At 47.7% G+C, this 15,681-nt stretch overlaps 1 protein-coding gene across 1 annotated transcript in view; it reads left to right on the forward strand.

The window, feature by feature from the left end:
- LOC144469910 (uncharacterized) overlaps nt 1-15,681 on the forward strand; it is a 46,606-nt gene that overhangs the window by 17,427 nt on the left and 13,498 nt on the right. Inside the window, exons 9-11 of the mRNA XM_078180644.1 lie at nt 7,640-8,073; nt 8,414-14,177; nt 14,268-14,678. Of these exons, the coding sequence (XP_078036770.1) occupies nt 7,640-8,073; nt 8,414-14,177; nt 14,268-14,678 (6,609 nt within the window). The remainder of the gene's footprint in view (nt 1-7,639; nt 8,074-8,413; nt 14,178-14,267; nt 14,679-15,681) is intronic.

The following is a 15,681-nucleotide window of genomic DNA, read 5'->3' on the forward strand; positions in this document are numbered from 1 at the left end:
CTCTTTTGTTTTCGCGCGACGCCAGGTTCTAATTGTTATTGCACGCCGCGAATTAGCTGAATGGGTTCCCAGCTATGTGCCAGCGGGTCGTAAAACCCGTTCGAGTAAAACGCTTAAATCGCAACAACCTATTATCGGACCGAAACTATTTTTAGTGAAGGCAGTTTTAGATTAAAGCGCGCTTATCGATGACTTTAATGAGAATGGATATTTTTCTGCGATGCACTTGTTCTACGACTATATACCAAAGTAACGCTAACAATATAGAATCCATAGTCTATTGTTATAAAAATATTTAACATCGAAATATACGAGATTTTCTTCTCGGCGTTGACATGTTAAATATTTAACAAAAAAAAAAAATCGAATAATAATCGCATCGTGCCATAGAATACACGCATTCGATCATCGCGTCCTAGCATAGAGAATTGAAGTAGCGCCAAGTTGCATAATGAAATATATCGGATTGAAAATAGCTTAATGACAATCTATATACGTATAGATACGACATCGCTCATTGTGCAAAGACCAGATTCGTTTGTGCTATATAAATCTACGTGTGTCGAACGGTTCCTTGGAAATCTTTAAATAACGATAGCCTTCCTTCGGATAATAGGAAATAGATCTCCTTCGAATTAATTTCAATCGAAGGTGCTGTTCACTTTCCGCGGTTGCTTGTGACATAGATAATACAATGTCCGAGTTTCGCTGCAACACTGATTCCATCCTAAATTAATTTCAATGAATGAGCTATTTAAAAATCGTAGCCTTGGCTGTGTTAAAATTAAATGTCGTTTTTACAACGAAAGAAACTATAAGTTGTTACAAAAAACAATTTCATAGACTCAGATAGTGGAAATAAAATATTTTTTTATTTATGATATTAATACCAGTATTCTAATATTAAAAGCCCAGTTTTGATTAAATTTTGATTAAAATTGTTGTTAAAAATATTTTCTCATTTTCCATAGAACTTTTGCAGAGTTCTCATTTTATAACAGAAAAGAAACTATACAAAGCGAGACTTCACAGGTGCGAATGTATACAGTTTATTCTTTAAAATAAGCATAGTTTGAATATTTTCAGATAGTTACAGAAAAAATGACAGAGCTTTAAATATTGTTAATTTTATAGGGTCGATTTCGCGTCCTTCGTCTTTACGGAGTATAGTATAATAAACTAGGGGTCTAGTATAATGTGTAGCCGCGATATACTGCAGGTAGAGTGCTGTTATCGCGTGTTTACCCGTTTCGATCGTCCCGGTGGCCATTTCGCGCGTCCCACCCGGTGTGTACACGTCACACAGCGCGCCGTAGCGACGCCACGCGTTGTATCCCGGCGTAGAGGAAGGTATAGTGACCGATGCTCGTGGGATTCAGGTGTGCCTCGCGGCACGGACGTTGCTCAGTTGAGCCGCGTTTGGCCCACGCGAATCGTCGGCGTGTTAGAAAAACCTTGGTAACGTGAATCATTTCGCGAGTCCCCGTCGAACGAGACGCCTGGAGAACCGACCGGTACGGCGCACGTGAATTATATACAGTCTCTGCACCAGAAACAAACCTGCGCTCGATCCTTCGTTCACCAAATTGCACCACTTCCCACAATAATCCCTGATTTCGTTCCACACTCACATATGCAAATCGGTTTACTGACAAAAGTAAATAGCGCTAGACGTCTGTGTTTACGTTCATTGAAGGACAGATCCTCTTCGGATCGTCGTTGTTAGTTAATTTATGGTGGTCGCGTTTCTACAAGGTGTCCTCCGATTGGTGATGCTACTATCATGACTTCGATCTAATCGTGAAGCTGAGTGAAAAATTGAAAATAAGTCTGTAAATGTTAATAAACTCTGTGTCAGTTCTGGATAGTTAGGCGAACTGTTTAAGAAGGCTTGTCTGACCATTGTTTGCTGTTTCTACTTACGACGTCCGGGGAATCTTGGTCCATAAGTGGATTATTGGAGGTAGATTTACCTTGATAATTATCTAATTGTGTTGATATGATTGTTGTAAGATTTATAAAATTTTTATAAGATTTTCAGAATTTTTATAAGAATTCTTATCGTTCAGGATGTTCATTGTTAATCTTCGTAGAAACACCCCCGTTTGCCAGTCATGGGCCATTTTGTACAAAGCGTGCCGAACAGCAATAACACAGTTTTTACGTTCACCAGTTGCCTAGGTTCGAGGAATCTGTTCCAATCTTAAGAAAGTTGATATTCGTCCATGAAAGTTGATATTAAAATCCGATAGAGTCTGAGACCGGCCGGTTAATAAAACCGATTAATACTTTACGTACCGGATGACTATAAATGGCCTATAACCGTGGAACATCTAAAAGAGGCGTAGTATAATATTTATTACAATATAATATTCATTGTAATAGAATATTCATTATAATATAATATTCATTGTAATAGAATATTCATTATAATATAATATTCATTGTAATAGAATATTCATTATAATATAATATTCATTGTAATATAATATTCATTACAATATAATATTCATTACAATATAATATTAATAATTAATATAATAATAATACGACGTTCTTCGTTTCACAATGATTAAGATCAAAATATTTTTCTGATAGCTATTAAATGAATTAATCCATTCAAGCCTGCTTTGTCTAAAAATAACGCGATATCTCGATAAATATAATCCTATCATTTTTTTAATCATACAAATTTTTCATACAGTAAAATAATTATAGCATTAAATCACCGGTAGATAAAGGGTTAAAACTTCAATCAAAGTATACGATTTTTTTTCTAAACTGAACCGACCCTTTTTAATTAAAAGTTTAAATCTCCCTTAGCCTGCGATAGGTGCTAGAGGGTGCAGATAGAGGGTTGATAGGTCGCAGAGGGTGCGAACGAAACCTCTGAAAAATCCTTCGAAATATACGGAAAGCTCTTGTTTCTCTCGCAGCGGCCCTTACCAGCTTACAATGTCGAAAGCCACGGCGTTTCTACAACAAAGCTGTCGGCCCGCGGTTTCTTCGATCCGCGTCGCTTGTGAACTTGAACGTGTCGCGGTGAAAAGTGACAGTGAATCGCAGTTTCGCGGATCGTCCGACAGTGACACACGTCAAACGTGTACGCAACTACGGGCGACCGGATACGCTTGACTAAAATTTCAAAGCCGCAGGTTGGTCGAACAGTCTCTCTTGCTTCGGGATTTTCAATGAAAAATCGTTTCTCCGTGTTTTCTCCTCGCTGCGAGAAGCTCTAATTTGCGTGACGGGTTAAACCGGGCATTTTTCGTGGTAATTTATGTTCTTGGTAGCGGCCTTAAAACGGACCGCGAGTACGAATCTTTTCTTTTTTTTCACTGGTCGTCGTAGGTTCAAAGTTTAACGAGCTTGACTTTCACGAACGCATTGTAACTTTTTCGAAATGGTTGACGCAAGTTTGTCGGATAATTTATAAAAATTCTATGTCGTCTAATTTTAAACCTAAAAAATTTAATTTTAAATCTAGAAGTATAATTTTAATTGTAAAAATCTAATTTTAAAGCTAAAAATCTAATTTCAAATCTAAAAATCTAATTTCAAATCTAAAAATCTAATTTTAAATCCAAAAGTCTAATTTTAAATCTAAAAGTCTGATTTCAAAATGTTCTTATATAAAATAATCTTTTACCCGAGTTAATGCGCAAGTAATCGGAGCAGCGTGCGGCGATTAAAGCAGGAAAATTGATATAAACAGCGCAGGAGAGCCGTAATCTCGTGCGAATTATTCGGCCGATGAAATCGCTTTAGGAAATATGATCATTCGAAATAGTATTTCAGCCTGGTCTACAAACGCGACGCTAAATTTAGCTCAGGTGCCCGCGAACACCTTAAACGGTCATTTACATCTCCACCGGCGAGAAGTGTCGCACATGCGAGTATGTTACTCAACCTTTAAAGCGTTCCGTCGAGTCCGGTAATGCACACTTTCCCACTGACTCCGTTTAAGGGATTATCACACGCTTGCAGAAAAAGAAAAAAAAATGAGAATTCTCTTCTTTCCACCTTCTCCTATTTCTCCCCTCCTTCCGTTTCGTCTTGCTCCGTTCCCTTTGTTCTTCTCCCTTTTGTTTCTCGCGATCCCCTTTGCCATTTTTCCTCCATCCTTCTTTCCGTCTTCTTCACTTTTCCTTTTATATTTTATTATCTCTTCTGTTATTTCCTTTGTTCTTTCCCTTATTTCTTTGTCTGTTTTCTGAGATATTTACTGAATGTATAAATCTTGATTTTTATTTTATAAACTGAATAATTTCGTGGTGCTACATTGGAAAATTTGATAGACTTTATTTTGATTATCTAATTTTATTTTAATAAAAATTCAATGTAATATGAAATTGTCTGCCTATAAATTGTCAATTTTTATTTTATGTAACAAGTAAGAAGGTTCTTCGATTTCTTTGGATCGTAAAATAATTTCGGTAAATTTCCATGGGGATTTCCCAAAAATTTGCCAGCGGAGGGTGCAAAAAAATTTGTGCAAGCATGCGTCGAGACCGCTACATTCGCCGCAGCCACCGTTTCCTCTCTCCCTTTACGGTTTCCTTTGTTCTTCCTTTCCAGCTTTCTTGATCCTTCTCTCTTCCTCCATGCTCCCTTCGCTCCCACCCCCTCTCTCTCTCTACGTCCACCCTTCCCCGTCCCTTATCTCCTCGCCCTTGTTTCCTTTGTTCTTCTCCCGCAACTTTCCTCGATCCCTCTCGCTTCTTCTCGTCTATCTCTCTCTCTCTCTCTCGCTCTCTCTTCTGCTCCCGTGATGTCGTAAACTCGGATCCGGTGTCCGAACGCGAACACCATTCACAGACCACCGCGCCCCGCGAGTCATACACCTGGCCAAACGATGGCCCGTGCCATTGACCAGGTAATTCAGCGGAGTGTGAAAACCAGGCACAACACGCGCCGCCTCGACTCTTCCTGTTGCTCGCGCCGCGTGACCCGTGCTCGTGACTGCGTGTTATTCGAATAAAACCGTAGGAACCAGTAGAACAATGTTAAGTCACGAACCTAACAAATCGTTTTCGATTATGATTACGCCGCATGAAAACCGCGCGCGCGCGGGCGCGGGTTCGGTCGCAGGAAAATTTTCAGCGAGCGTTCTGAGGGTATTAGTCGAATACTATACTTAATAGAACGTGAATTCACTTTTTAATTTCATTTAGTTAGTTCTTTACCCAGAATAATATTAATAAGATTCGGTGGTAGTAATAATAACGTATGCAATAATAATTTTAATAATATTCAGCGCTTAAAGATAAAGAAATAAACGCAAAGGGTTGACTACACCATTTAGAATTAAATTCTTTTTACTCTGCCTGATATTTTACATAAAATTTAATTGAATTTAAATCAATAAATATGTAAATCACGTATAGTCAGTGCAATTAACAGTCTAGGCTTTCGAACACTAATGAAATAAGATTACTTATGATAATAAATTTAGGGAGACCGTGTTCAAGGCGAGGGTTTCACATCGAACAGTTGCCGCGAGTACAGGTGAACGACTTGCGCGACACAAAAATGTCTGTAACTGGGGAACAAGGTCACAATAGACATACGTTTGCACGATTTCTTCTCATTTTTATGTGCCAACTCCATCGCCGAAGCTCGCGCTCCCGATTTATAAAAAAAGTACTCCTTTACGCGCGAATTCAAATGATTATCATCGATGTTTCCGGCTCGATAAAATCGTTATCGCTGTTAATCCGGCGGTTCGGTAATTCCGTGACAATCGTGTTCCGTGAAAAAAAGATTAAATAGAAATTCTTTTCTTGGAGGAAATCCTAGGGAAACCTTCCTGATATCGATTGCCACAACCCCTCCACATGGACAACCTATGTGTGTCATGGATAGTGACATGTGCAACCATTTTACTTGCTCCTCCCTATCTCTTGAGCATTCGACGAACCACATTGTTGCGTTTAATTGTCTGCCAGTCTCTAGATAAAATTATATTTTATTCATTACGAAATTCATTCGAATAGATTGTTCTTCTTAAACTGCAATGTAAAATTGCCAAAACATACGAAGAATTTCATAATATAGTTACACTGCTTTCAACTTACTAAAACTATTAATATTAAGCAATTAATTTTTCTTTAACTTCTGTTTCTTAAAATCGCCTCGAAAAATTTTCATTTTGCAAAAAGATCTAGTGCTTACAGTTTGCATTATTAAGAATATTTTCAGTGTCAAATAAACGTCACTGCTCAATTAAAATTTCTATTTTCTGCTGAAACCGCGCGAAGCTTGAAAATTATTTCAGTGGATGCTCGAAACATACTAATATTAATATTTGTAATAATAATCAAACGCTATGGGGTGTTCACAAATAAATTGTCAATGTCTTGTGCATCGACTCGGTGTGGTGGTCGTCGAGCATGAGAGCTCTTGTTAGACCGGCGTCCCGTCATTAGAAAGAGAAAGGTGTTCAACGGAGAAAGAGTGCACACAGGTAGTGGGCACCCATTCCCCCGGCTTCTTACCTGGGCATGCGCACTACTTCTATTACCTGTTTCAGGTAGAAGCACCTTTATTGCAACTCCTCTGCAAATTTCATTGAGTCCGTTTATAGCTGCTACAGCCTTCGAAAATTATGGGGGGGTTAAAAGTAACGTTAAGGGAACAGAAACGGAAGACGGGGAAAAGAGCATCGCGTATAGTGTTTAGCAGCTATTACGAGAATATGTTATGCAATTTTTTATCGGGCTTGCAAATAAACGAGTATTCTGTGGAAAAAATTCTGTCCGGTCTTAGAGCATTCATTTAAGAAGATATAAGTGTCTGTGGATTTTTTTTTTGGAAACAATACTTATCTCTTGGGAATTGTTGAACATTAAAAATTTCATAGGAGAAAATTATTTTGGAACGTTTATTAAAAATATTCCTGTGAAATAGATAAAAGACCGATTAATATTATTGATTAAATGGTACTTGGCATTTGCTACGATATTTCAATTTTTATATTAATCATCTGTCTCTGTTATAGTTAAACTTTTATTTTTTAATTTAATTAATTTTAATCATACTAAAGCTTTTACTCTTAGGAATTGTCTTATGTCCAATCGATTCCAATGTATTTAATTAAAGAAAATAAGCAGACTTTTGTAGAACCGCCGATTGTTGAGAACAACATTGTTTCACAATCAACTTTCCGTAATTCTTGCCTGCTCATCGATTGCATCACACATATTATTCCAATCTATTCTTACGTTAACAGCGTTCAATCTCTGAACTGTCTGTTAAGAAGCATCATTTATTGCCGGTCGGCAACGATCACGATCACGATTACAGGAACGATCCGGGTGTATCCCATATTATATTTAACAACAACAGGGCCCCACGGTGGTAGCCAAGTAACATCGATAGACTTACGAATCCGTCGGAGCATCCTCGAGAACGATAACGGCGTGGCGCATCGATAACGTCCGAATCGATACAGATAAATTCGCCGATAAGTCGATCGACGACTTGGCGCGTATCGTTTTTTCCGCGCGATCTTATCGACCATTACACAAAGATAATATACAAAGAGAGCGCACGGCGAACGAAAAAAAAAGAAAAAAAAGAAAAAGAAAGAAGGCAATCTGAAAACCCGGGCAACACGGAAAACGTTTGCATTCAACAGGTTCGCGGCGAAGAGGACGATCGCACGCGAGAAGCTGTTGCGCGGAGGAGCTGCAGAGTATCCAGGCGTTGCACGTGATCGGACGGGGCGGTAGACAACGGAGCCCGACCGGGAACAGTCAGGGTCAGGATCAGCCGACCATCGATTACAGACGGTTGGTGTTCATCAGCTCGGACTCGTCTTCCGGCCGCGAGGAGGACGACGCGGACAGCAGCTGCTCGAGCTCCTCGTTTCTGAACGGTTTGCCGCGCGGTTCCGGGCCCGCGCAGTCGCTCGAGGACTGCGATTGGGACTACTTCGAGAGCGGGACGCTGCCGGTGCCGACCGGACCGTTGCCGGTCACTGTAGGAACGAGCAACGTAGCCACGGACACCGCCAACGCCGCCGGAGATTGGAGCTGCTGCCCCGGACGTGGAACCACCGCTTCTTGCCAGGTAAGTTGTGCTCGTTGCTGGACATTGTCTCGTGAAATTAGATGGACAAATTGTAGTCGAACCCCCGAGGATTAGTTCTGTTAAACTCATACAGGCCACCGGTGGCTAAAAGGATAACTATTTTTAGTTGGAACGTTAATTATTTAATAATAAAAGACAGTAGGCAATTTTCGCTAGGGAATTTCGCGAATCATATGAATGATAAACTTCTTGCGCAACCCTATCAATTTCTCACGAATACAGTCCAAAGTAGGAGTACAGCGTCTAAACAGATTCGCAGCCATTCATACGTCTCAGACCGAATTACACGTAGCTGCAACCCTTCTCTGTCCCTCGCCAGGCCTGCGGAGGTTCGCGTGGTGCGAACGTGCTTCCGGTGCCGGTCCCGATACCCGTTCCGGTTCCATATCCGGTCCCGGTCCCAGCTGCCCTCTGGACCGGAGACTTTGCGGTCGCCGCGTCCTCCATGATCAGTCGTGGCGGCAGCGACGCGGAGCCAGGAACCCTGAGGTTGAGGGGGGACCCAGCAGCGCCATGGTTCGCTTGGCATCCCCGCTTCAATCAACCCTTGCACGGAACCAGGCTTGACCCGCGACTGACCAGCGCCTTCGATCCGGCGACTTGCACCTTCAGACCGGATCAATTGCTGACGCCGCGTCTATACGGATCGTCGCCAATCCCTACGACCGCCGAGACCCTCCAGCAACGACTGTGCAATCTGCAGCTCGACCAGGACGAGAAAGACAACGCGACCAAGCCCGTGGACGGCTTGCAACCCCCTGCGAGCGAGTTGAAAGGGAGCGAGCAATCGTCGGGGAAGATTCGAGGGAAGAGGAGCCAGGCGAGCGCCGAGAAGAGTCAACAGGACGATGAGCAGTCGAGCAAAGCGAAGGAATACGAGGAGGACTCCCAACAGGACACGGAGAGCGTCTCCTTCGAAGATCGAAGGGAGCAGAGGATGTTCCAGCGTGACGACTCCGGCAGCTCGTCCGGAAGATCCTCCGCGGACAGCAGCGACCTGGACGACGACTCGTCGTCGCACAGGTTCTCCAAGGTGTTCGTGGTGAACGACGATTCTCTGACCAGCGACAACGATATTGAGGACAACGGGGAAGAGGACACGGACTCCTCCGAGTCCGCGAAGAACGGTGTCACTTTGAAGAGAGTGACCGCCTTGCCCGAAGAGGAGCCGGTGGTTCTCCAATACGTCAGGTTCTTCAGCGAGGATTCGAACTTCGATGGTACGAACGAGAGGAAGTTCGAGAGCAGCAGCGAGGAAAATTCGGGGAACAGATCGGACGCGAAGAAGGCGATCCTGCGAACGAAGAAGGGGATGATACCGGGGGAGAAGGAGAGCCGTTCCAAGGTGTGCAACGACAAAAAGGCAGCCGTCTTGTTGCATCATCGCGCGTTGCCCGAGGAGATGTACATCGCGAGCGACAACGACTGTTCGGAGAGCCACATCGAGCTGAAATCGGTGAAGACGTTGGACCCGGACAGCATAGAGTCGACGGACATCAGCAAGAACGTAACGGCGCAAGATGGCGCCGACCACACGGAAATGGACTCGGATTCGGAAAACCAGTTCGAACCTGTATCGAGCATCTGCGACTCGAACATTATCCCCGACTCTTTGGAGACCCCGTTACCCGAAAACAATGCGGAGACCCTGAACTGTCTCCCCCGGATATCGGAGAACGTCTGCTTTGATCGACCGAGCGAAAACGGCCAAGCCGCTGTCGATAACACGGCGGCATCGATGGCCATTATCGACGAGCCGGTCGGTAACGTGGACCGCGGCACGTTCGCCGATGGCAACCTGAAGATCCCGGTAAGCGCGAGCTCAGGGTCGGAGAGCTACACGAGCAACGATACCAACGCGACCGGTAGCGAGGTCAGCAGCGACGAGCTGCACGAGTACGAAGTGACGCCGGCCAGCGTCATCGACGATGACAGTCTCCCGGCCTCGGATCGATCGAATCCGAGACTGGACGTCGCGGACGGTTTGAAAACCGACGGCATCGAATCAACCCCCAAAGCCGCGAGACGATCGATATGGGGAGGTGGTCAGCATGAAAAGACGCTCCTCGAAAAATCCACGAGCAATTCCGCGGACTCCGCGACCGTCGAACCAACGGAGACCGTGTCATCGGTCGCCGTCCAAAATGGTACCGGTGATAATCCAGCAGGGTCTCACCACCGAAACGAACTGGCCACCACGGCTGTTTGCGATGTGGCAGACATGACCATCAACCGAATCGGGGCGGTGCTGAGGCGCGGGGACGGCGTGGGCGCAGCAGGCGGCGGCGCGCATGACGGCGGCTCGCACACGGTGAGAGGTGAACGTTCCGCGGACGGGCAGGTGGTACGGGACGGCGGCGGAGGTTGCGAAGGTGGTAGAGGTACGGACGGCGGTGCCGCGGAGGGGATATCGACGCTGTTTCGTTCAGTCGAGCGACACCCGTCTGCTCGCAAGGAGGTACAACTGTTTGTTGCCGCTGTTGGCGAGGTCGAGGATCCCGCAGCCCGCGACGCGGTGAGAGGTGATCGTTCTGCCAGCGTTGACCAGACGGCGGTAGGGGACGGTGGCAGGGAAGGCGGCGGTGGTAACGGGACCAACGGTGGTGGTACGCTCGCGGTACGAGGTGAGAGTTCCGAGGACGACCAGGTGGTAGGGGATGCTGCCGGTGGTTGGGAAGTCGGCAGCGACGGTAGGGATGGTAGTTCGCGCACGCCGAGAAGTGAGAGTTCCACCGTCGGGCAGGTGGTAGGAGAGGTCGACGGTGATCCGGAGGCTGGTGGCAGCACCGACAGCACCGCCGCGGAGGGGATACCGGCACATTTTTGCTCAGTTGAGCGACGCCCGTCTCTTCGGAAGGAGAATGGATTCCCTGGTGTTGCTGCGTCGAAGGATCCCGTGGTCAGAGACTCGCAGCAGCGCTTTCCCACCGCGGTACACGGCGACGGCGTCGGGGCGAACGGCAGCGGCGGCAACCGGTACCGTAGCCTCGTGATGATCACCCAGGAGGCCTCGTACCAGCCGGTCAGCGTGATCACGTCGGACACCACGACCTTGTTACAGCCGGACGAGGTCAGGACGGCCGGCCAGGGCCTGGCTGGATACTTCCAGTTGGCGCTGGAGGCCGTCAACGAGCAGCCGCACCGGAAGAATGGTCAGGGTCCCAGGCGGCCGCTGATGGTGAAACGGTTGGCCGCCGCGACGAGCAGCGGCCACGCGGAGCTGGAAGCGGACAGCGGGCTAAGCGTCGGTGGTAGTGCCAGTGAAAGCGATGACGTGTCGGTGAAAAACGCCGGAAAAATAGCCGGCGGCAGGCTCGAAGGGAACGAGGAAAGCGTGCCGCGGGAGCGGCCGGCGAACGACCACCGGGAGAATGCGCGGCCACGTGCCTTTTCGCAATCCAGCGACGAGAATTCGGCCGGTGGTGGGGTCGTCATCTTGGAGGATGGCCTGGCCGACGACGACTCCTGGGTGGAGGAGGTGTCGCACGACGAGGACGAGCCTGGGGCCACCACCGCGACCGAGGAGAGCTCCGAGGACGAGGCGAACAATCTTGGGGACCGGGAGGAAGAGCTCAGAGGCTACCACAGACAGGCCATCGATTTCACCTTGCATACCATCGTCGAGGAGTCCTGCGAAGAGAGCGAGACAGAGCCGAGCTTGGCGACCGGCAGCCCGTCGAAGAAGCAGAGACCGCCGTCGGCCTCCGAGCTGGAGAAGTACTTCTTCTTCGGCCTCGGCGGAGATGGCAACAACTCGAGCATGGGCTCCCGAGAGGTGGACAGTCTGTCGGAGACTTCTTCCATCTATTCCGAAGGTCTGGAGTCCCTGGGACAGGACGAGGCTGCCAACAACGGGCAGGGACAGGAGAGGTCGGCGTCAGGGGATGGTTTCCTGAATTCCTCGAGGCTGGAGAAGTACTTCCTGTCGGAGTTTCTCGGTTTCGATCAAGATAGACGAGACTCGGACGGATCGGTTGGCAGCGATTCAGAAGGCAGGCCCAGTCCGGAAGCACAGAGGCGGAAGAAGCTGGTCCGTGCCAGAGGCACTGGTAGGTCGCACAGTTCCTCTTTAGACAATCTCCTGGCGCTCGCGCAGAGCTCCCAGAACCTGAGCTCGCAGAACTCCCTGCAAGACCTGAGTCTTAGCCAGGATGCACAGGAGAGCCAGTCGGAGGGTTCGTCGACCGAGACGGACGGCGCGGACGACGGACAGACGGCAGCTTTCGGCACGGACGGTCAGTTCGACACGGTGAAACGGAAGAAGAAGAAGCCGAGGAACATGGGCACGCAGAGTCCACGTGTGCCGGACGACAGAAACAAAACGCCGGAGCCAAGCAGAGAGATGGTCGTGGTCGGCGAAGTGGTGTTGGAGAACGAGGCCGAAGCGGTCCACTCGGAGGACTCCGAGCGAGCGAAGACCCCTCAGCCGGAGAACATCTTATCCTCTTCGTCCTTGCCAACCGCAGCTCCCAACGCTGCGGCCGCGTCGCTGTTGGACTCCTCCAGGACCATCCAGATGAGTTCAGGCGACTCGTCGAGCTACAATCAAAGATCCAAGCAGCAGTCGAGGGACTCGGGCTTCGTCGGTAGCTGCGACGATCTCCTGCAGCACCAGAAACTACCGGACGACGGTCAGACGAACGTCGAGGCGAACCAGGAGTCGAAAGACGGAAACAAGGAGAAGAGAGACAACGACGGGAATCAAACATCCGCCGAAAGAAGTTCGACAGCCGAGGCGAGCGTCGGGGGCAAGATGGACCATCTCCTAAGTCACAACGCGTTACCTCATCTGCCGAACGTCTCTCTGTCGCGCAAGGACAGCTTCAACAACTGGTCCAGCGACGAGGAAACGAACCTAATGATGTCGAAGATGCGACAGTTCTTCAAGACCATGGTCGCCAATTCGAACGGCCCCAATGCTGCGAACTCGAGCGGTGCTTCGCCAGCACCCAGCCCTCGACTGTCCGGTTACTCGTCGAAAGCCAGACTGTGTTCCTCGCAGAACAGAACGAAACCACCGCAGCTGGTGTACTTCGAGAACGAGCTGACCAGGCTGATGAAAACGGTGCCAGGAATTCGGGACGATCAGGTGCGGGAGATCGTCGAGTACCTCAGCTCCGAGGACACTTGGTCCGACTCGTACGACAGTTCCGATTACACGAGCTCGGATTTGGAGGGGGCAGCTGGCGGTCGTCGATCCGCATTGCAGGAGCAGATCTCGCAGAGCTGCCAGCAGATCATCAGCAAATTCGACACGACGTCTAACAACAATCTCTTGGACAAAGAGAAGGACGAAAAGGCGTCGGTGGTCGGGATGCAGCCACAATACCTTGGCCGGGACACCGCGTTCGTTTACCAGAAACTGGTGCAGAGTTTCACGAAGATGGCCGGCGACGGAGTCAGCTCCGACACCAATTCCACGCCCCACAGCAGTCCGCCGTTAATTGCCAAGGTGATGCATCATATAGGCAGTCGGCTGGTGGCGCTGATGCACGAGGTTTCCGAAGGTGGTCCAGCCGTTCAGCATCATTCCACCACTTGGAGGAGGTATTCCCAGCATCATCGAACCCCGTCTTCGGCGTCCACTACCGAGGACGACGACTCCACGTCGGATTCCACGAACGCGTCCCCTTCGACGCATCTGCAACTGCCCAGGTCCAAGTCCCACGACCCTCTGCTGTTGATCAACAACCATCCGGTAGCGTCTACGGGCCAGGAAGGCGAGGAGAGGGAAGCCAGCGATTACGAGAGGTTCTCCTGGCGCGGCAGCTTCGAGTCGGCGTTGATGGCGGCTGATTCCAGAACGAAGCTCAGCTTGCTGGCTTGTTCAGGAGATGTCAGCGTTGGTACCAACACCAGTGCCAATGCCCTCGCTATGGCAGCTAAACGTCGCAGCGCGGGAGATCTGCTGTTCAATCCGAAGAGCTTCTCCAGAGAACAATTGGACAGAGTCCGAAGCTGCGGTTCCATTGGAGGAGGCACTGCGGGCGCTGCTAGCGGCTGCGGTGGATCCGTGGAGGAGAGGATCTGGAGCAATAGAAGACGATCTTCTGTTCCTGATGCCAACACTAGGGCAGAGTCTGGTGAGTTATAGTTTTACTCGGCAGATTATCACTGTCTTTAGCTTCCTTAATATTCCATACATTTTACTGACAAATTTTCCACATTCACAGGTACATCTGCCGGCGATGAGGACACCGAAGACGAACTCGAGTATAATGGCGAATCCCGGGCAACCACCTTACCTCGTGGCATGCAGTCAGCGATCACGGCTGCAACAAACTCTCTGCCTCGTTTACCAGCTTCTACAGCCCCTGCTGGACTTGCCGCAGTCGCTTCGCAAGCATCATCCAACATGCACAAGGCGCACAGCGTCTACTATTTCCTACCACAACACTCTGGCGTTAAGTCGGCCAGGTACAGGCCACCTGGCTTCGCCAGGAACAGTAACGTAGCTGGCGCGATTGGCGGTCCCAAACGAGCTGTCAGCGCTCCTGGTCTACAGATCTCGGGGTCCCAGTCCTCTGTTGGAAAACGCGACAACTCCAGGTCCAGGAGGCAACAAGCTATGTCTCTCACCTCTGGTAAGTCCATTCAGTGTTCTTGTTAAGAGAATGCAGTGGCATTGAGAAACGACTCTTTAATTATTGATTCTGGTAGTCTCATTCTTCATGAGTATTTTAATCCTTGTGGATTAAAAATTGAATAGCAGTTATTACCAAACACGTAAATCAACTTATGATCATTCAATAATTTAGAAATTTAATGATACACGTGTTGGCACAAGAAGTAAATAAATTTGAAGGAATGAAGACTTCGCAGAACGTTTGGCATACATATAGCTCGAAGACGTTTCACAATCGTGCATTTTTGTTTCTGTAATGTACACGGTAAACGCTTGGAGAGACGACCAGCGCGAATCATTACACGATTCACGTTTCTTAACATGGAGTCGCCATAGCAATTAAGAGAGCCACCGACGAGAAAAGTGTAGTGAAATTCTCTGCCGCGTAAAGCTGCTGCATATTCCGAATTGATTAGGCTCTGAACCAGCAATGATCGTCGGGCAGGCGCGGTTTCATTGCAACCAGCATTTTATAATCTTCTTATCTATAACTGTGAACCGAGAGATTTGTTGATCCTTCTTAGGAAGTTCTTATTTCATAAGCTGTAAACAGGCTAATAATAAACTATAACAGACCGTGGATTTTACGCGTTTGTGGCGAAAGCGCGAAACGGTAAAGAGTCAGCGGTACAAAACACAGCATAAATTGTTAAATAATTCCGCTAGGAGATACCAGAGATAAAAAATACGTAAATTGTTTATTCGCGAAAATATATAAATATCGCGGACAGACAATTGCACGAAAAAAAAATAATTCCGACGAGCAATCAGACATGGTTACGTCAAAGACGATAATTCGTGTAAGCCATGGCTCGTTAAAATTCAATAACTCATGCAACAAGATAAAAGGTCAAGTGCGGGTTTTATCAACGATTGCAATTAAATCTCGGACGAGTTCAGCGAAAGCCTAAAACGCCTAGAACATACGCGTTCTCGCTGGATTTTTTTTTCTGGATGAGAAT

This window comes from Augochlora pura, chromosome 1 (assembly GCF_028453695.1).
Source record: "Augochlora pura isolate Apur16 chromosome 1, APUR_v2.2.1, whole genome shotgun sequence".
Taxonomy (NCBI): Eukaryota; Metazoa; Arthropoda; class Insecta; order Hymenoptera; family Halictidae; genus Augochlora; species Augochlora pura.